This window comes from Typopeltis vanoorti, chromosome 5 (genome assembly GCF_054136105.1).
Source record: "Typopeltis vanoorti isolate ZY-2024b chromosome 5, IOZ_Tvanoo_1.0, whole genome shotgun sequence".
Classification (NCBI taxonomy): Eukaryota; Metazoa; Arthropoda; class Arachnida; order Uropygi; family Thelyphonidae; genus Typopeltis; species Typopeltis vanoorti.
Genome location: NC_143553.1, coordinates 105124237 through 105147866, shown reverse-complemented (window position 1 = coordinate 105147866; position 23630 = coordinate 105124237). Strand labels below are relative to the sequence as shown.

General features: G+C 35.9%; 1 protein-coding gene across 1 annotated transcript in view; it reads right to left on the bottom strand.

Moving 5' to 3' along the window:
• Positions 1-23630, bottom strand: part of rg (A kinase anchor protein rugose) — a 1380990-nt gene that overhangs the window by 1304074 nt on the left and 53286 nt on the right. The window contains exon 4 of the mRNA XM_090393458.1: positions 22226-22326. Within this exon, the coding sequence (XP_090249584.1) occupies positions 22226-22326 (101 nt within the window). The remainder of the gene's footprint in view (positions 1-22225; positions 22327-23630) is intronic.

Here is a 23630-nt window from a genome sequence, read left to right as displayed (position 1 = left end):
CATTATTGGATACTAAGGCAATTGATATGAAGTTAATAGCCTCTATATAAGTGAGGATATCTCTATACCTGTAGATATAGAAATATCCTGTCAATAGCCTCTATATAAGTGAGGATATCTCTATACCTGTAGCAATAACTAATGTGAGAATTGAAGGTAAAGAATCAGAGGTATTTAATATATTGCAAAATTTAAATGCAAACACTGCTGTAGGCTTAGATGGAATATCAGCTCGGGTGTTGCATGAATGTGCAAATGAATTGTCAACCCCTCTTACTTGGATATTTAATTTAAGTTTGAACTCTGGTATGTCCCTAGGGAGTGAAAGTTAGGCAAAGTGGTTCCTTTGCATAAGGGTGGCTCTAAAACTGCGGTAGTTAATTACAGACCAATCACCATCTCAGGAGTAGTGGTAAAAGTATTGGAAAAGTTGGTTAAACACAAAATTCAAGAATGGGTGGATCAGGATATGATACTCTATAGAGGCCAACATGGTTTTGTTAAAGGTAGATCCTGCCTTAGCAATCTATTAACTTTTCATAATAGAATGACATCTGAGTTGGACAAAGGAACTGGCTACACAGTGGCACTTCTGGATTTTGCTAAGGCTTTTGACAGGATACCCCATAGAACACCGTTACGCAAATTGGAGCAGATGGGAATGGATACTAAATTGGTGATATGGATAGGAGAATGGCTCAGGGAGAGATACCATAAGGTGGTGTATGGAGGAGCTGAGTCCAGGATGAGGCAGGTGACCAGTGGTGTGCCTCAGGGCTCTGTGCTTGGGCCATTGTTGTTTAATTTGTATACAAATGATATAGGAAATGGCTTAAAGGGAGATATTCAGTTGTTTGCTGATAATACAAAGTTGAGTAGCACAATAAAAAATCAAGCTGATGTTGAAAGTTTGCAGGAGGATTTAAATAAGCTGGTAAAATGGGCAAAAGATAATGGATGTCAGTTCAATGTGGAAAAGTGTAAAGTCGTGCATTTTGGGATTAAAAGATTACCAGGTGTGTACTACATTGATGGAAAGGTACTCCAAGAGATTGATGAGGCTAAGGACTTAGGGGTGTTGGTAGATAGGGAGATGAAGTTCAGAGGACATATTGCTAAGGTGTCCAAGATTGCACATAGGATTACTTGGTTGTTGAGGAACACACTGACATCCAGAGATAAAGAGGTTATTATTCCCCTTTATAAAGCGTTAATACTTCCACATTTGGATTACTGTGCTCAGGTCTGGTCACCTGGATTCCTTGGAGATGAGGAGGCTGTGGAGAGGGTTCAGAGAAGAGTGACCAAGTTGGTGAGTGATGTAAAAAATGCTCCCTACATTGATAGATTGAGAGCTTGTGGATTGCAGAGATTGGTTAATAGGCGAAGAAGAGGGGATATGATAGAAACATTTAAATTACTGCAAGGGTTTTATAGGATTGATGCAGGGGAAATGTTTCAGCTGTGTGATAGTGATGGAAGAACAAGAGGTCATCCCTGGAAATCAAAGAAGAGTGTGGTTAACAAAGGTGTCAGAACAAGGTTTTTTGCCTGGAGGGTGGTGAATGAGTAGAATTCATTGCCTGACTTAGTTGTGAGCTCTTCGTCTGTAAATGAATTCAAGAAGAGATATGACAGATATTGTTTTGCTAGTTTGGGTCTCCCGGGATGAGTCTACTGACTCCATGGAGATACCCATAATAATAATAATATACGAGTTGCGGGGTGCTTAAGGGTCAAAGCATTGAGATATAACTGAGAGGAGACCTCCACATAGCCTTTAAAGGAATGCGGAGAACCGACCAGGGCTTCTGACCTATTGTCCAATTCTCACCTTCTCGTGGTGCACCCTGTTGGGTATCTACTTTGATACTGAACGAACGAGGATGGGCTGGCAATTTGGGATTTAGCCGACCAATTGTATTCTTATTGGTTAAACCAAAATAAAAAATGATGGTACGACATGACAAAATTTCATGCCAGCTGGGGCGTCGCCCGGTTAAACACGCCCCTGTTGTTTTTGCCAAGGAACCAGAGCGAACAGCGAAAAGTCAGCTACTGGAACATATCTGAAAACAAACCCCAATTCAACATCAACAGAGTTAAACATCAGTACTATCAATGTAAGAAACCTGAATGGCAAAGAAATGGAGCTAGCTGAGGAATTAGATAAGTACCAGATCGACATAATAGGGGCAACTGAAACAAAAAAGACCAAAACTGGTGAGATCTTTCTGAGCAATAAATACAAAATGTTATATTCAGGCAATGACAATCAAGGAAAAGAAGGAGTAGCCATAGTATTCAACACAAAATATGAGGCTAATCTTCTTGAATGGCAGTCAGTCTCAAGTAGAGTAATGTGGGCAAATATGAGAATGGGGAACTGGACAATGAGACTTATTTGTGCCTATGATCCAACAGAAGGTTCTACTAAGGTAGAAGTGGAGGAATTTTTTGATGCTTTAGAAAAAGCAACTGACACAATGAAAAAGGAAAAGTTGGTCCTTGTTGGGGATCTAAATAGTAGAGTAGGAAATGATTGTGAGACATACAAAAATATTTTGGGAAAATTTGGAGAAAAGAGCAAAGCTAATAATAATGGCAAATATCTGTTGGATTTCTGCTCAGGACATGGACTGGTTATTACTAACACCATGTTCCAACATAAAAATGTGCACAAATTCACATGGATAGAAGAGGCTAGGAATAAGAAAAGTCTCATTGACTATGTTATTGTTGATAGTGATGTTTTCTCCCTGGTGCAGGACACCAGAGCGTACAGAGGATTTGAAATTGGATGTGATCACTATTTAGTCTTGAGCAGGATAAAATTAAATTTCATATTGAAAAGAATAACATGCAAGAAAGTTTTAAAGCGAATAAAAGTTGAGCAGCTCTCAGATGCGAACTGTAGACTAAAATACAAAAAGATTATTGCAAATAAAATGAAAGAGTTTGAGAACAGGAATCAAACCTTGGAGATTCAATGGCAAACTCTGAAGAAAACATTGATTGATTCTGCCAGAGAAGCATGTGGTGAGGTTGTGTGCAAGGATAAAAAAAAATCAGAACTCCCTGGTGGACACAGGAAGTTAAAGAGGCAGTGAAGGAAAAGAAGAAAGCATATCAAAAGTTCCTGGCAAATAAGTCAGCTTTTACTCTTACAGAATATAGAGACAAATGTAAGAAAACTAAACAGTGTGTAAAACTAGCTAAACAAAATTCATGGGAGGACTTTGGCAAGAATATAGAAAATAAATATCAAGAAGGTGGCAAAATATTCTGGAGGTTGTTGAAGAAGCTTAAGATTGGAGGAAAGAGTGCTGTAAAAGGAGTTAGAGATGATAAAGGTGACATGAAAACAGGAGAAAAAGATATCCTTGAAGTATGGAGTAATTACTTTGAAAAACTGCTAAATGAAATAAGCAGTGATGACAGCACAGTGATAAAAAAACACTGATCAGGCATGCAGTCAGGAATACATATCCATACTAGAAGTAGAAAAAGCCATCAAAGGCTTGAAATGAGGAAAGGCAGCAGGAGGAGGTGATATTCTACCAGAAATGCTGAAGTATGGTGGTATAAAAGTCTTACAGTGGCTGCACTGCATAGTTCAGAAAGCCTGGACAGAGGGACAAATTCCTGATGATTGGGGTAGAGCTCTCATAGTACCCATATATAAAAAGGGAAATAAAACTGAATGTGAGAATTACAGAGGTATTTCCCTACTGAGTGTTCCTGGCAAGATCTATGCAAGTATACTTGAGAAACGGTTGAGAAGAATTGTGGAAGAAAAGCTTGGTGAAGAACAAGCTGGATTCAGGCCAAATAGAGGCTGTCGGGATCAGATCTTCACTTTACGACAAATAGTTGAGAAAGCATGGGAATATAACAAAGATCTGTATTTAAGTTTTGTCGATTTGGAAAAGGCATATGACAAGGTGCCAAGAGAGAAGCTATTCAATACGCTGTTCAATATGCCCCATTGACACCATATAGTTATTTGGTGTCAATGGGGCATTATATCAAGCAATACTTAGTCTTTATTTGAGTTGTAAGTCAGCAGTTAGAATTGAAGGAAGTACAGGAAGATGGTTTAATGTTAAATCTGGTGTGAGACAAGGATGTACATTATCCTCTCTGTTATTCATTATCTATATGCATCACATTATGAAGGAAAGTGGTATTAAACATGATATCAAAATTGGAGATGTTAATGTCAGTTCTTTGCTTTATGCAGATGATGTTATACTTCTAAATAAATCCGCTACAAGTCTGCAAGATTCTCTGACTAAATTGAATAACTGTTGTAATAGATATGGTATAAAGGTCAGCAATAAAAAGACAAAGACAATGAAAATAGGCAGAATCATTGTAAATGTCAACTGTCTTGTGAATTGGTAACCTGTGGAACAAGTAAAATATTTCAGCTACTTAGGCATGATTTTTACTGAAGATGGTAAATTAAATATAGAAATAGACAACAGAATCAGCAAAGCTGGTATGGTGGGAAGTCAAATGAATAAATTCATATGGAATAAGAGAGAAATTAGTCGGAACACTAAATTAGCTGTATACAAGACAGTGTTCAAACCAGTTTTAACTTATGGATCTGAGAGCTGGGTCAGAAGTAAAACACTTGACCAAAGACTAGAGACCGCAGATATGAGAGTCCTGAGAAAGATTAGAGGCGTGAACAGATGGCATCAATGGCAATATCATATTAAAAATGAGGATATTAGGAAAGAACTTGACATTGTCACCATCCAGGAATGCATTAACAGAGCTAATCTCAGGTGGTATGGTCACTTAAATAGAATGGGAGAGGAAAGATTAGCAAAACAAGTGTTCTCTGCCAGGTTGGCAGGAAAACGACCCAGAGGAAGACCAAGATATAGGTGGATTGATACGGTACAATGTGCCTTAGACGATAGAAATATAAGATCTGATAATGTTGGAGTCTTGACAAGTAACAGACTGATTTGGAAGAAAATTGTAGATAGGAAGTTAGTAATGATGTAATTTTTTCATGTAGTACTGTCATATCCTGTACACCCCTTGAGGGTACATGGCAGGAATTTGATGATGATGATATACGAGTTGCCTAGTCATGAAGTAACTTCATGCACAAACTTTGTTTACTTACACTTGGATAAAGGATGAAACCAAGACTATAATTTCTTGGCATCTTTAATTTATAGGAATGAATGTGATACCACACAGACGCATATAAATCATTCTGTGGCAAATTTGAAAAACATCAAATTTCAAAAAAAGGAAACAAGACAAGTAAAATCCAGAAAAAATGACACACACACACATATAAAGTAATAATAAAAATACTACATTATTAAAATACATAGACAACAAAAGTAAACTTAGTAACGATAGCTGTTAATAGTTTCACAGTTCTCATTTGTTAAGGGTAAGAACGTTTTTTGTTTCCTTTTTTTTTTTTCTCTTATATATAAGAATACAACTGTTGTCATTCTGCTATCCTTTCTTTGGGATATGGCCTTCCTGAAAGTAACTTCACCTATGTAAATAACTAATTCTCTTCCTACTAAACTCAACGCAAACTGAAAGTTAAAGTCAAAAAATTTATCATCATACTGGAGAAAACTAATAAGTTATACTGCATGCTGTATATTCTTCTGTTTACAGTCATTATAATACTACTAGTGATATTGATGACAATATCACTAGTAGTATTTCTTCATATCTTGTAATGAAACTTAACATCAAATTCATATAAATACGCAACGTGAGATTTCCCTTGATATGGAAATCTCAGCTGTTGTTTCTTCCCAATTACATCGAATACCAAATTAACGTACCATGGTAGGTATAAAGTTGTGCAGAAGTATTTTGTCTTATATAGATGCTGGTCCACTAAAATTAACACTGGTTTCACAACCACAAAACTAATCCAAGAAAGTAAAACACTACACAATTCATGTCGAATGAACCCAAAACGAATCTGCTTGTTGGCTAAGTTTCTGGTTTTTTTTTTTTCCACGTTTTTGGGAGATTTTTTGTTTGTGTTGGAATGGTGATTTGTTTGTTTCACTGACTTTAAGTGGTCTGTGTTGTAACCTTCGAGAGCTAACCTGACTATTTAAAATCACTGAAATAAACAAATCCCCTATCCTAACACAAACAAAAATACCAATACCAGAAAGAAATGCAGCCAACAGTAACAAACATCTCTGCCATGCAGCCCTTGGAGACTGATGTACACCCACCCACACTTTCCCATTTCAAAAAAAAAAAAACATCCATTCACTCAAACCCATTAACCAGCCTAAAAACACCCACCACACTGTGGGCACATTGCCAGAAGTGATGTCATAGGGGCAACTGATGCATCAATTTCATCTGAAAAACATCTCTTACCCTGACCACTACATCACAACCATCCACCTTCCCTGGCTCAAACCACCTTTACTCCATGTTCCCCACCTCAAAAACATCTCCATCTACTTTCCTCGGGTCAAAATTACCAACTTCAAAAAAAAAAAACACTTGCCCTGCCCACCCCTCATAATAGACAGTTCTCCCATAAAATGCCAACACACATATGCCCTCATCATGCTATATTCATCAAAAAAATTAATTGAAATTCCTAATATAACATGAACACACACACACATAAAGTAACAAAACAATGATCACAAACAATAACACAACAAAAATAACAAGTCACTTAAAGAAATTTTATTTTTAAAAAAAATTATGAAAAACAATCATCAGCAGGTAAAACTCAATAGCAGGTAAAAACCCATCATCAGACAGAGCCTCTCCACTCCATAGGAAGCAAGCAAATCCAATGATGAATATTATCACATGTCATCAGTGAAAATATTAATCTTTAGATTTGCTTGTTTCCCAGAAGGGATATCAAGGTTGAAGTAATGCAGAAGTCATATATTTTCCATACACAAGTAGTGAAAAGGTTTATAGCCTTACTGTTAAATTACTCTGCATCAGAGATAATAGATGCTGAAGGTTTTTCCACTTGGTTATACTATAAATTAAAGATACCAAGAAATTGTATTCTTGGTTTATCATATAAGCAGCTACTAGATATTACATGGGATTTAATCTTGTAATAATGCACCAGGAGTTTCCCTAATTTAATCCTGTGTGTTTTGTTTTTATTTGAAAAATCAGACTGTCCTGGTTAAAGCTTAGAATATGTTTTAGAATTCATAGTACTAAACAGGGTCACTTTAACTGTATGTAAATATATGAAAAGGTGAAAACAAAAACTTGAATAGAACAGTTCTACAAAAATAGAGGGAGACTGGCATGGGTTCTCCACTCTCCCCACCTCTGGCCAACTTCTTTATGGAGACCTTCGAAGAAAAAGCCTTAAACTCAGCCCCACTCAAACCTATTGTTTGGCTATGCTATGTAGATGATGTGTTCGCCATTTGGCCTCATGGCCTAGACACACTCAAAAACTTCCTTTCACACCTAAACAATCAACACCCCCAGGATCCAGTTTACCTTAGAAAAAGAAAACAATAACAGTCTCCCTTTCCTAGATACTCTGATTACACACCAGCCTAATGGATCCCTGGCTTTCTCGGTTTACAGAAAACCTACACATACAGGTAGATACATTCACCAGCGTTCACACCATCCCCCCTTCCCAACAATATGGGATTATAAAAACCCTATATAACAGGGCAAAATTAATCAGTTCAGATAACAATGACCATACTACTGAACTTATTCATATTCTTGACACCTTTGTAGCCAATGGACATAACCCCCATAAAATCCAAAAAATATTAAAACCAGTTAACCCAACCCTCCCTTCCACAACAAGGACTACTCTAAATCTGTCACTATTCCTTATATTCATGGTACTTCTGAAAAGTTAACAAAAATCTTAAAAAAATATGACTTGACAACTTGTTACAAACCATATCAAAAATTGGCATCTCTTATCCACTTTCCCAAGGACCAGCCACTTCCTCTAGACTTACCTGGAGTTGTAAACTGTCTTACTATGGCCAAACAGGCAGAACTGCTAATATCAGGATATCTGAACATAAGAATTATATCTGTTTCCACCGTTATAGCCACTCAGGACTTGCTGACCATGCCTTGGACACTTGCCATAAAATACGTTGAAAGAAAGCTTCCTTACTACACTGCAGCAAGTTTAAATATGAGAGATTATTCTTAGAATCAGTCTCAGCCTTAAGAAACTCCCCAAACCTCAATAAATTTGGATGCATGAGACTACCCCAAATATGGGAGGCTTGCATTCTTAGAACATCAGCCCAAACAGCCAAGATTAATGCCCAATTTGGCCCACTAGGTGGCACCCTTTAGGACTCTAGGACTGACTTCAGTTGTTTTCTTCAGCCATTTTTGCTCAGTGTTAGTGCATGCATGCACATTTCATTAATTTTTATGTTCCCTGAAGATGGTAATGTAACATTACCAAAATGTTGAAAGTATTAATTAAAGTTATTTAGTTAATATAATAATATACGTTGTTCTTTCCTTAAAATTAACAGTTATGAATAGAACAGTACTGACCTTTTATTCAACAATACTATATATAAACTTACATAACGTATTTATAGTTTTATATTTTAGATGAAGGGCAAGGATTAGTGAAGATGGTAAATTAAATATGGAAATAGACACCAGAATCAACAAGATTCACGATTCACATGGAGAGAAGAAGTGAGAAATAAAATGTCTCATTGACTATGTTATTGTTGTTGATAGCAATGTTTTCCCACTAGATTCTAGCACCTGGAAGTAGCTCTGCTCACTCACATATTCTTGAATGCTAACAATATTAATGCCATCTGTTCACTCCCATAATTCTTCTCAAAATTCCCATATCTGTGGTCTCTAGTCTTTGATCAACTGTTTTATTTCTGACCCAACTCTCCAATTCATAACTTAAATTTGAACATTGTCTTGAATATTGCTTGAAAAATTTCAAAATTTTTCCAAATTTAATTTGCCATCTTTACTAAAAAATTATATCTAAAAAAAGTCAAAATATTTACTTGTTCTACAGATTCCCCACTGAGAATGTAGCTGATGGTTTCCACCATGTTCTGTCTATTTTGTATAGGTTTTTTTTATTGCTGATTTTCATAGCAAACTTGTTACATCAGTTATCCAGTTTAGTTAAAGTGTCCTGAATACTGATACTAAATTTATATTATTCAGATGAAAGACCCAAGTTGAGCATTTTGAATTTTAATATCATATTTGTTGCCACCTTCCTTCATAATATGATCTATACAGATGAAAACAATGGAAACAGCATACATCCCTGTCTTATCTTACACCTGATTTTACATCAAACCATCTATAATTGAAGGATATATCCTTCAATTATAGACTATGTATTGCTCTATATAATGTTCCATTTACATCACATAATTGTATAGTTTTGAACAGTTTTACTTTTGGTAACCTATCATAGGTCTCTTACAACTCTACAAAACCATACAGATCCTTATATTCTTATGATATCTAGACTCTATATCTTAAAAACACAGATTGTGACATCCTATATGATCGGAATCCAGCTTGTGCTTTACTAAGATTCTCTTCAACAATTTTTCATAGCCACTTCTCAAAAATGTTTCATAGATCTGACTGAGAACTTTCAGTAAGGAAATTCCTCTGCAGTTTTCACAGAGAATTACAGACTAATTTCAGATGGGAACTAACAGCCTTCTATTCCAATCATTCCTGGAATTCAATGTTCTGAATAGGGATTGTGAATTGTGCAATGCAGTCACTGCAAAAATTTTTATACCTCCATATTTGAGCCTTTCTTCTGGCTGAATATCATCTACTCCAGCTGCTTTTTATATATTTCAGGTTTTTGACAGTCCTTTATACTTAAAGTACTGATATGTATTGATATTTCAAGGGCATTTGATCATGTCTGGCACCAAGGCCTCCTACACAAGCTGTCATCTTATGGCTTCCCTTATACACTCTGTGATTGGATTTGCCAGCTTCCTCAATGGTCATTTGTTGTGTTGTGGCAGATGGCTCCTCTCATCAGATTTCTCCATCAATGATAGAGTGCCTTAGGGGTCTGTGCTCTCATCAACACTATTCCTCCTTTATGTCAATGATCCTTTTCTCTGATTTCAAATCATATTCACAGTTCTACCAACAACAGTACTCTTCATTCCTCTTCTTCATTCAATAAACCCTGTAGCACTCTAATGTTAGATGCCTCAAGATCTTCCATAACTAGTGACTTAAACACTGACCTCTTCAACATCCTCAGATGGAGTGAAGACAACAGTAAATTTTAGTAAAAGAAAAAATTTTCAACAGTAAATTTTAATGTCAAAAAATCTCAAGCTTGCCTTATTACCTGCAAGAAAAATCCTTCCTCATTCCCTTGTACTTTTAATAATATTCTGCTTTGCTTTCAAGATCATCTTTCTCTTCTTGGGTTAACTGTCACATCCAGTTTATGGCACAAACATTACTTATATAGCCTCCTTAGTCTCTTAAAAAGCTTGGTGTTTTTTTTTTGTTGTTGTTCTAAACATTACTTGTACCTCTTAACTCCTAACACTTCATAAGTCTCAGATCCGACCAATTTTGGAGTAGTTAGTTCCTATATCTGTGGTGGAGCACCCAAGACCTCCCTAAGAATTCTTGATGGTAACTCAGAAGAGGACAATCTCTTAATAGATTACTCTTCCCTCACAGGCTCCCTTCAGTCACTTTATCAAAGATGCTCTGTTTCAGCACTGACTTTTCTATAGGTACTTTCATGGGCACTGCTGCTCTGAACTGGATGCTACCATTCCTCCACTTTCTTCTAATTATGTAAGATCTAGAGCAGCCACCAGATAACAGCCATATGCTGTCCAGCTCCAAACACATTGAACTAACTTCTCATCAGCTTCCTTCATGCCATCCACCTCTATTCTTTGGAACAATCTTCCCCATACTGTTTTTGCCACTGAAAAACAGTATGGGGGAAGTATTTTTCCACTCTTTAAGAAATTTATCAACAGGCTACTTTTTCTCCTTAATCATATGCCCCAAATGTGGCACTGAAGTGTCACAGGTGTTGTGCCTTTCATATGTGAGGGCATCATAAATATACTCCTGTTTGAATTTTTTTTCTACTACTGTCCTGTCACTGTTTGTTTCATTTAACAGTCATTCAAAGCAATTATTTCAGATCAGAATACCTATATCTTCAGTTTTCACATCACTTTCATCATCTTTGATTCCTTTTACAATACTCTTTCCTCCATTTCTAAGCTTTTTTCAACAACCTCCAGAACATTTTCCTGACTTCTGTGATATTTATCTTCGATGTTTTTACAAGTCTTCCAATGACTATTGTTAAGCTAGTTTATCTAACTTACATTTCTTGCATTTTCTCAGAGCATTTCCAGACTTATTTGTCAGGATCAGTATGATTTCTTCTTTTCTAGACTGCCTCTCTTTAACATCCTACATCCACCATGAAGTTCTGATTTTTCCATCTTTGTGGACAACTTAAGCAAATGCCTTCTTGAATCAATAAATGATTTCTTCAGAAGTGGCCAATGAGCTTGGACTCCAAAGTTTGGTTTTTTATCCCCCCACCCAATCATATCTTCTTCTTCTGCAGCTTGTCCCACTTAAGTGAGGTCACCGTTAATGATGAGTCTCCTCCACATCCTTCTGTCTTGGGCTGTAACCACATTCAAGTTCTACATCCTCAAGTCTTCTTCTACCAGCTCCCTCCATCTCTTCTTTGGCCACCCACGCTTTTTCCTTCCTTGCAGATCCATCTGCATTCCCTTTCTTCTTACATATTCGTCCTCCCTCCCCATCACATGACCAAACCATCTCAACCTTGCCTCCTGTATCTTCATTTGTAACTTTCACTGTTCCCCTCACATAGTCATTTCTCAGATGATCCTTTCTGGTCACACCACGCATCCACCTAAGCATTCTCATTCATCTCTGCTACCTCCATCCTGCTGATGTTATTTTTCCTCAAGGTCGCAGTTTCCGTAGCATACGTCACAGCTGGCCTCATTACTGTCCGATAAATTTTGCCTTTCAGATTGATCGGCACCCTCTTATCGCATAGCACTCCAGCCATCTCTCTCTCTCTCTCTCCAGTTCCTCCAACCCGCTTGTATCCTGCATGCATCCCACTTCCTTCTCAGCCCCTCCATCTTCTTCCACTGTGAAACTTAAGTAGCTAAAGTCCCTCACCTTTCTGATGACATTTCCTTCCAGCTCCAGATCTGTCTCCTGGCCGCCATCCACTTTGCAACACATATACTCTGTCTTACTTCTGCTCAGTCTCATACCTCTCTCTTCCAGTACTTTCCTCCATCTTTCCAGTTTAGCTGCCACTTCTTCTCTTGAATCTGCACACAGCAAGATGTCATCTGCATACAACATTGTCCATGGCACATCTTCTCTCACCTCCTCCGTCACCACCTCCATCACAATATTAAACAGAAATAATGCTGACATTAAATGAAAAAAAAAAAGGACTTAATGCTGACCCTTGATGCAAGCTAACTGTTACTTGAAAACTTTCTGTCTGTCCCAGACAGGTCCGAACTCTCGTTTTCACATTTCTCTACATCTCCTGCACCAACCTGACATATTTCTCTGGTACCTTCTTCTCCCTCAGACACCTCCAGACTTCTTGTCTTGTCACTCTATCGTATGCTTTCTCCAGATCAATAAACACCAGATGTAGCTCTCGTTGTTTCTCTCAAAACTTTTCCATCATCTGCCGTAACCCAAAGATAGCATCTGTCATTGATCTACCAGGCATGAAGCCAAATTGCTCCTTTGCAATCTCCACCTCCTTCCTCAATTTTCCATCAAGAACCCTTTCTAGGATTTACATTGTGTTGGACATCAACTTTATTCCTCTGTAATTCTTACAGTCTTGTGCATCCCCTTTACCCTTGTAGATGGGGACAAGAGTACTTTCCCTCCATTTCCTCAGGTATATTTTCCTGTTGGCAAACTTTCATAAACAGGTCCCACAGCAGGTCAATTCCCTCTTCCCCCAGTGCCTTCCATGCCTCCACTGGAATCCTGTCTGGGCCCACCGATTTTCCATTCTTCATCCTCTTCATGGCCTTCTTCACTTCCACTCTACTGATGTTCTGCACCATCCCTTCAGAAGGCTGCCCATCTTCTCTGTGAGTCCTCGCATTTTCCTCATTCAAAAGTCCCCCGCCCCGCCCCATTCATATAGTATTTGTATATCTGAGTCTACAGCTCACCTCTAAAAGCTGCTCAGCTTTGATTCTCTTTAAAATTTTTGTACATACCTTTCTTTTCAATATGGCATTCAATTTTATTCTACTTAAAACTAAATGGTGATCACTTTCTATTTCTATTTGTCTTAAATTTGTATTTATATCTGCCCAATTATTTTTATCATAAATTAAAAATATGATATTGCCAAACCTCTATTTGGTGTGAAATAACTTATTCTTCTCTATGTTTCTCTTTCACAATTTTTCTCAGCCTTTTCTCAAGAGTGCTTGCATAAATTTTGCCATATAAAGTAAAAATCTAATTCTGGCATTGTTTTGTGTTATGGATACTTCAACAGCTCTACTCCAATTATCCAAAGTTCAACCTTCTCAGACTATGTGAATTATGAAGTCAACCAATGTAAAACTTTCATACATCCGTATTTAAGCATTTTTGTTGAATATCATCTACTCCAGCTATCTTTCTAAAATTCAGGTTTCCAGGTTCTCTACTTACAGATGTTGCACTCTCATTACATTCCTCTTGCATGTTTTCTACCAGTTCTGTCACTGCTTGTTTCATTTCACAATATCTTTAAAAGTAATTACTCCAGATATCTAGAATATCTTTATCTTCAGAGATGATAAACATAACATCACTAACATCAGGGATGTCACGTTTATCATTATGATTCCTTTCATGGTTCTCTTTCCTCATTTCTAAGCATTTTTCAACTCGTTAGAATACCTTTGTGATTGTAATCTATCCTCTTATTAATGTCTTACCGGTACTTGTCTTGTTTAGTTACTTTTAAAAGCTTAGTTTTTCTTGCTTTTCCTCTTTATTATATGTATGTAATATGTATATAGTTATTATATGTATTGGAGGTGTCGCGAATAATAATAATGTAACTTTCAATATACAGATATCCATGTATATTGAAAGTTGATATATGCGGTTAATTAATCCTCGATGGACACCGCATATATCAAAACAGCATTATTCAATGTTAAGAATTAATGGGAATAATTATAACGAATCCTGCAAAATATAAAAATTTAAACATCATTTATTTTTTAAGGTGACATGTATTTATATATTTTATTTATACATATTTGTTACATAAAAACTTATCTAAATATTTATTTTTTATAAAAAAACTTATCTAACGTAAATTGAACAGTGGTAGCTTTTTTTTTTCCTCCTCCATGATTTTGTGATAACAATCAATTTGTTTATCTAAACCGTGACTAACGTTCATGCTTCTCTCTACATTTGGATCTATCTCTAGTATAAGTTCTTTTGCCTTCTCAATTGTCCTAAACAATTCTTCAAGTTCTTTATAGTGATTTCTTTAGATACATCTTCCATTTCTTCACTTTCCTTTTCTTCTTCCTCTTCGTATGCCTGTTGATGTTCGATTCCAAGAAGATCTTCATTAGGTCTTTCGAATACGATTCCAATAAATCCTGAATATTTTCTGAATTGACATTCTCAAAGGCAAGAGCACTTCCAATCAAAACAATATTATCGATAACTTCATTGATGGGATTAATAGAACTACCAAAATTATTTGCAGATTCAGGCAAAAAGATTTTTCCAGGCTGCTCCCATACAGTTGGCTGTCACTTCTTCCCAAGACTCATGAATGTTTATAACTGCTTGTTTAATATCATATTTTTTCCAAAATTCCTCTAGAGTGATTGAATCGTCTCCAGTTATAGCTTGAATTGCCTGGGCGAAAGTTCTTCTAATATAGTAAGCGTTGAATACAGAAATGACTCCCTGGTCCATAGGCTGTATCAAAGATGTCGTATTCAGTGGTAAAAATACAACCTCACATTACTATTTAAATCATTAAGTGAGGTGGGATATCCAGGGGCATTATCCAATACTAAAACAACTTTGAAAGTTAAATTATTTTCATTGCAGTATTTTTCAACTTCAGGACAAAAATGCGAAGTGAACCATTCTTCAAATAACTGTTTGGTAAGCCATGCCTTTTTATTTGATTCCCATATTACTGGGAGGGATTGTTTGTTACAGCCTTTAAAAGCCCTTGGGTTCATTGTTCGATAAATTAGCATTGGCTTTAATTTGAAATCACCTTCAGCATTACCTCCAAGTAAAAGTGTTAAGCGATCTTTGGATGCTTTATAACCAGGTGTGGTTCATTCTTTTCTTACTAAAAATGTTTTTGTTAGCATTTTCTTCCAAAATAGGCCAGTTTCATCTACGTTGAATTTTTGATTATCGTCGTACCCATTTTCTTCGATTATTTTCTTTAATTCAGCTGGATATCTGGCTTCAACATCTTTATCAGCACTTACTGCTTTGCCTGTTAATTTTACATTTTTCATTCTAGATCGAGATTTGAAATTTTCTAATTTCAAATTTCTGTCTTACTAAATAGCTTAAGGACTTACTCTCAGCCCTAAGAAACAATCCAAACCTAAACAAATTTGAGTGCATGAGACTGCCCCAAATTTGGGAAACCTACATCAGAAGACCTTCAGCCCAATCAGCCAAGAATACCAACATGGCCGGCTAGGGGGCACCATGAGGACTTTTAGGAGAAAGAATAGCTTCCTGCTTCGTTCCTCATTTACTGTGTGTTGTGCTTGCATGCACGTGTCTTGTATTTAAGTTCTTGTGATAATGGCAACGTGACATTGCCGGAATATTGGAAGTGTATTAAAATTTATTTTAATGTACATTCTATTGTACATTGTAATTTCCTTAAGCTATGTAGTAAGAATGTATAACCAACGTCTAAGCCTTTCCACGAGAATTCAAATTTCTGATATTTGTTTTCTTTAAGTGTAGAAAAAAGGCTTAGAGCATTGAGTCTAAGATCATTGCTGTTGATGGGAATAAGTTTCTGATTACAGTCTTCTAGCCAAAGAAATAGTAAATCTTCCATTTTGATCATTAATGGGCTTCTATTCCTAGTATACTGCATACTCAAAGATGCAGATACCACTTTGCCTTGTTCGCGGTACTCAGTCGCTTTATTTAAAATGGCTCGTATAGTTGATTCACCAAAGCCTAGAGCTCTTCCGATGTTTGCTTTGTTTTCTCTGTTATCAAACCTTTTAATAATGTCAATTTTAGTATCCAAAGTAATAAGTTTTCATTTATTACTCTTTTTCGAGGCCATGGTTACGAAGGATAATGCTTTACATAATTTGAAAATTACGTGATATGCAGATAGGCAGTAAGCGTACACTGTAATACATACACATGTCTGTACATGTCACGCTCTGCTGATAAATTGAAGCACTGAGACTGAGGCCGAGAGCGAGTTACAGCTCACTCCTGGACTCACAGTGGAGCACAACTCGTACCACGTGATCTGACCAGTTTCACTGACCAAGTCTAATGCTTCAATTCTTTTCAAACTTTTTTTGGGCCACACTAATCAAATTTGATACCGCATATATCAAATTTATGGTCACACTAATTTTTTGTGCACTAATCAAAACCGCATATATCAAGGGATACCTGTACTTCCTTTTTTTTTCTTCTTATTCTTTAGCTAAGAGTCCACAGTGAAGTTCAAATTTTTCTATCTATGCAAAAAACTTCACCAAATGTTCTCTAGCTGAATTAATCTGTTTTCTTCAGATTTTGCAAGTAAATCTTTAAGGTTTTATTTTCAAACCCTCATTTTCTTCCCCTCCAATAATGCAGCTCACTTTGAGAGGCAAGCCACTTCATGCCTCCAATATGTGGGACAGTGGCCTCACACTGGGCAATGCGGTTCATCTTTCATCTAAATATACATGCCCACCACTGGAACTGAATTCTGCACACTGCTGGTTGAAAAGCAAATATGCTGCCTGCTCAGATAACAAGGACAGCAACTTTTTAAAATATACTCAACTTTTTAAAACTTTCACATATATTTTAATTTTCAATATGTTACTCATGGGTGCTTAAGGGTCAAAGCTGCGTAACTGGGACCTCCATTTTCCTTCACATTCTTTAAAAGGCTGGAGGTCCCAGCCTTTTAAAGAATGTGAAGAAATGACCAGGGCTTCTGACTAAATGTCCAATCCTCACCTTCTCAAGGTGCATCCTGATAGGTATCTACATGGATACTAAATGAACAAGAGACAGGAATTTGGGATTTAGCCAACCAAATTGCATTCTTATTGGCTTAAAACCATAATGCAAAATCATGGTACAATATGGCAGAATTTCATGTCAGCTGGCACACTGCCCAATTAAACAAGGTTCCTGTTGTTTTCGTCAAACAGCGAAAAGTCAGCTACTGGAACATATTCCAACTCAATATCGGCAGAGTTCAAGATTGCCACCATCAACATAAGAAACATCACTGAAAACGAAACAGAACTGGCAGAAGAATTGGATAAGTAGCAGACTGACATAATAGGTGATACCAAAACAAAGAAGACAAAAACAGGTGACATCTTTCTGAGCAACAAATATAAGACATTATATTATATTAAAACAATAACAATAAGGAAAAAGAAGTAGTATCTATAGTATTCAACACTAAATAAGAGGAAAATTGTCCTGAATGGCAAGTAATATCAAGTAGAGTGATGTGGGCAAATATCAGAATGGGAAACTGAACAATGAGACTTATTTGTGCTATGGTCCCACAGAAGTTTCTAATAAGAAAGAAGTAGAGGAATTTTTCAAAGCATTAGCGGAAAGCATCTGCCACAAACAAAAAGTCAGTCCTTGTTGGAGATCTAAACAGCAAATGTAATATATGCAAATTACATGAGATAACAAATGTGAATAGGAAATGATTACCAGACATATAGAAATGTTTTGAAAAAAATTAGAGAAAAGAAAAAAAGCTAATAATGATGATAAGTACCTGCTGGATTTCTATTCAGGACATGGATTTGGGAAAGCAATAATGAACTACCCTGCAAAAATGTCATCAGGAATACTTTGTGGGCAATGCCTACAAAATCACCTATGGTCGGAAACAATTGAAAGGGAAAACCAGGTCGTGGATTAGTCATTACAATGTTCCAACATAAAAATGCACAAATTCACATGGAGAGAAGATGCAAGAAATAAGAAAAGTCTTGACTATATTGTTGATGGTAATGTTTTCCCATTGATCCAGAACACAAGGGTTAACAGAGAATTTGAAATTGAAAGTGATCACCATTTAGTTTAAAAAGTATTTAAAAAAGTTTTAAGGGTGCTTAAAAGTCAAAGCTGTATAACTGAGAGAAGACCTCCACATAGCCTTTAAAGGAATGTGGAGAACCGACCAGGGCTTCTGACCTAATGTCCAATCCTCACCTTCTCGTAGTGCACATTATTGAGTATCTACCTGGATACTGAATGAACGAGGATGGGCTGGCAATTTGGGATTTAGCCGACCAAATTGTAATTCTTATTGGCTTAAACCAAATTACAAAATGACGGTACAACATGACAAAATTTCATTCTGGTTGGGGCATCGCCTAGTTAAACAAAGCCCATGTTGTTTTCACCAGGGCACCAGGGTGAACAGCGAAAAGTCAGCTACTGGAACAAATCTGAAAAAACACCCCAACTGAACATCACCAGAGTTAAAGATCGGTACTATCAACATAAGAATTCTGAATGGCAAAGAAATGGAGCTAGGTGAGGAATTAGATAAGTACCCGAATGACATAATGGGGGTGACTGAGACAAAAAAGACAAAAGCTGGTGAGATCTTTCTGAGCAATAAATACAAAATGTTATATTCAGACAATGACAATCAAGTTAAAGGAGTAGCCATTGTATTCAACACTAAATATGAGGTTAATCTTCTTGAATGGCAGGCAGTCTCAAGTAGAGTGATGTGGGCAAATATCAAAATGGAGAACTGGACAATGAGACTTATTTGTGCCTATGGTCCCACAGAAGGTTCTACAAAGGTAGAAGTGGAGGAATTTTTTTGAGGATTTAGAGAAAGCATCTGACACAATGAAAAAGGAAAAGTTGGTCCTTGTTGGGGATCTAAATAGCAGAGTGGGAAATGACCGTCAGACATACAAAAATATATTGGGAAAATTTGGAGAAAAGAGCAAAGCTAATAATAATGGCAAATATTTGTTGGATTTCTGCTCAGGACATGGACTGGTTATTACTAACACCATGTTCCAATATAAAAATGTGCATAAATTCACATGGACAGAAGAGGCAAGAAATAAGAAAAGTCTCATTGACTATGTTATTGCTAATAGTGATATTTTTTCCCTTGTGCAGGACACCAGAGTGTACAGAATATTTGAAATTGGAAGTGATCACTATTTAGTCTTGAGCAGGATAAAATTGAATTTCATATTGAAAAGAAGACTATATAAGAACGTTTTAAAGTGAATAAAAGTTGAGCAGCTCTCAGATGTGAACTGTAGACTAAAATGCACAAAGATTATTGAAGAAAAAATGAAAGAGTTTGAGAACAGGAACCAAATTTTATAGATTCAGTGCCAAGCCTTGAAGAAAACCTTGATTGATTCAGCCAGAGAGTCATGTGGTGAGGTTGTCTGCAAGGATATAAATATATCAGAACTCCATGGTGGACACAGGAAGTTAAAGAGGCAGTGAAGGAAAAGAAGAAAGCATATCAAAAGTTCCTGGCAAATAAGTCAGCTTGTGCTCTTAGAGAATACAGAGAGAAATGTTAGAAAGCTAAACACTGTGTAAAACTAGCTAAACAAAAAGTCATGGGAGGACTTTGGCAAGAACATGGAAAATAAATATCAAGAAGGTGGCAAAATATTTTGGAGGTTGTTGAAGAAGCCTAGAAATGTAGGAAAGAGAGTATTGTAAAAGGAGTTAGAGATGATAAAGGTGACATGCAAACGGGAGAAAAAGATATACCTGAAGTGTGGAGTAATTACTTCAGGAAATTGCTAAATGACACAATCAGTGATAGCACAGTGGTAAAAAACACTCAACAGGCATACAATCAGGAATACATATCCATACTTAAACTAGAAAAAACCATCAAAGGCTTGAAATGTGGAAAGGCAGCAGGAGTAGATGATATTAGACCAAAAATACTGAAGTATGGTGGTATAAAAGTCTTACAGTGGCTGCACTGCATAGTTCAGAATGCCTGGACAGAGAGACAAATTCCCGATGATTGGAATAGAGCTCTCATAGAACCCATATATAAAAAGGGAAATAAAACTGAATGTGAGAATTACAGAGGTATTTCCCTACTGAGTGTTCCTGGTAAGATATATGCAAGTATACTTGAGAAATGGTTCAGAAGAATTGTTGAAGAAAAGCTGAGATGAACAAACTGGATTCAGGCCAAATAGAGGCTGTCAGGATCAGATCTTCACTTTACGACAAATAGTTCAGAAATCATGGGAATATAACAAAGATCTCTATTTGAGTTTTGTAGATCTGGAAAAGGCATATGATAAGGTGCCAAGAGAGAAGCTATTCAATACGCTACAGTTATATGGTGTCAATGGGGCATTATATCAAGCAATATTTAGTCTTTATTTGAGTTGCAAGTCAGCAGTTAGAATTGAAGGAAGTACAGGAAGATGGTTTAATGTTAAATCTGGTGTGAGACAAGGATGTACATTATCCTCTCTGTTATTCATTATCTATATGGATCACATTATGAAGGAAAGTAGTATTAAACATGATATCAAAATTGGAGATGTTAATGTCAGCTCTTTGCTTTATGCGGACGATGTTATACTTATCAATAAATCCGCTACGAGTCTGCAAGATTCCTTGACTAAACTGAATAACTGTTGTAATAGATATGGTATGAAGGTCAGCAATAAAAAGACAAAGACAATGAAAATAGGCAGAATCATTGAAAATATCAACTGTGTTGTGAATGGGGAATCTGTGGAACAAGTAAAAAATTTACATCATTACTGTAAATTTTTCATGTAGTACTATCATATCCTGTACACCCCTTGAGGGTACATGGCAGGAATTTGATGATGATGATAAGATGAATCAAAGTTGAACAGCTTTTGGAGGTGAACTGTAGACTAAAATAAACATTGTTCAAGAAAAAGTTAAAGAGTTTGAGAACAGGAACCAAACCTTGGAGATTCAGTGGCAAGCCATGACGAAAACATTCATTGATTCAGCCAGAGAGGCATGTTTTGAGGTTGTCTGCAAGGATAAAAAAAAAATTAGAACTCCATGGTGGACACAGGAAATTAAAGAGGCAGTGAAGGAAAAGAAGAAAGCATATCGAAAGTTCCTGGCGAATAAGTCAGTTTGTGCTCTTAGAGAATAGAGACAAATGTAAGAAAGCTAAACACTGTGCAAAACTAGTTAAACAAAAGTCATGGGAAGACTTTGGTAAGAACATAGAAAATAAATATCAGGAAAGTGGCAAAATATAAAAATAAAAATAAAATATTATATTTGAAACTGTAGTCAATATACTGTACATTTGTGTGTGTGTGCATGCATGTGTAAAGGATTTTGGGTGTTGATCTAACATGGTGCATCATACACAACAAAACTAAATGCAAATGGCTAAAGAAAATGAAGATTAGTTAACTTTAAAACAACTATTATACCAAGAATCTCTGGATATCTAAAGTTCACATCCCAGATGATGCTCTTAGTCAGTCATGGATGTTAGTTATTAACTGACAAACAACTTATAAAGATACTTTGTTTTCCTATATGTATATAGAAGGAAAACAGAACATATATCAACAAAAAGTAAGGTATGGCAATTGGCATCTCACCATAGCTTGCTACCATTCATGTGGAATCCTTCAAATAAAAAAGGTCTCAGAAGGATAAAAAGTGGATAAGAAATACTGAGGAAGTTTTCCTCATATTACCAAGATCCAAAAGAATTTGTTGAATTTTCTAGAGGTTTTCCAGAATATAATATTTACAGTTTTTAATTTTCAAAATTAACACTAGGACAAAAAATATATATTACCAGTAAAATCAAATTATTTTAAAATAAATATTAATGATAATGGAAACAAACCCATCTTCCACTTTCAGCTTTCATGCAACCAGTTAACAATTTCAGTTCTCTGACTGTAATACTGTAACTTGCTAACACGCCTAGCATCTCAATAAGTAGATCTGAAAAAAAATGATTGATTACATGCATTGTAATTAGTTCATAATTATGTAGAATGTGTACTTAAATATAAACTACACATTACATATATATCTCACACAAAAAATAGAAAGTAAGCATTTTACACATTTCATTCAAGTTTTTAAAATATCCTACAAGACTATATCTAATTAGAAACTGTTAGTTTACTAACTAGTTTATAGCCTATGAATGTTTTTTCATGTTGAGTTGGGTAATGATATGGTTCTGCTGTATCATTACCCAAAGAAAAATCCATCCTTCTGGTTTCTTACTTTTCCTCCAATTCTTGCACTGATGATCTGTCTTGTGTCAACTTAGTAAATATCCTCCTACCATCCCAAATATGCTACATTTAATGGCAAGTTTGATTTTTCAATAGAAAGAGATTAGAAGAAAGGCTTCTGATCTTGATGGTATTTTTCCCGATTGTTCCGAAAGTTTGTACTTCAGAGTTAAATCCTGGTCCATGGTTTTTTTTTTTATTTTTTATACACTATTCTACTGTTATCTATCTTACAACTCAAAAATTAATTGATAATCAACCGATTCCTAAGAAAATCAACAAAACTACCATTAAATTATCATTCAATTTATCTCTTACATCAATTCTTTCTGTAATAACAGAGATTGTTAATTACAATAGTCTTTTACAAAACATGGAAAACTTCAACTAATAAATAATCACTAGTATGAATTCCCTCACTAGTGATTTACTGGAGGTATCTGCTGGCTCATATCATCCATCTTGGAACACATGACAAGAAGGGTATTGGAGAATAAAAAAAAAATGTTCTTGATATCTCTAAGGCAGTGTTTCTCAAGGTGTGGTATGCGTACCCCCCCAGGGTACGCGAAATGTCTTCAGGTGGTACGTGGCAATCTTCGGCTATGCATCATTAACGCATGGAATCATTATTAAGAAAAAAAGAATTAGTTTAAACGTATATATTTCTCAATAAATTATATATTATGTATGAATTCTCCTACTGGATTTATAAAATGCACAAAAGAGAGCAATATAGCAAATACAAGTAGCTGTAAGCAACAAGAAAATGTTGATACTGTATCTGATCAAATGAAATTGATAAGGGTGTGTCATCTGACATCTCTAGAAAACCAACTAGGAAGAAGATGAAAAATCTTCGTAAGTATGATATGAATTACTTGAAATGTGGATTTTCATAGATGGGAAATTAAGAGGAACCTATGCCAAATTTTGTTCTATTAAAAATAAATCATATTTTTTGTTTACATGAACATATAAATTCAAATAAAATAGACATTT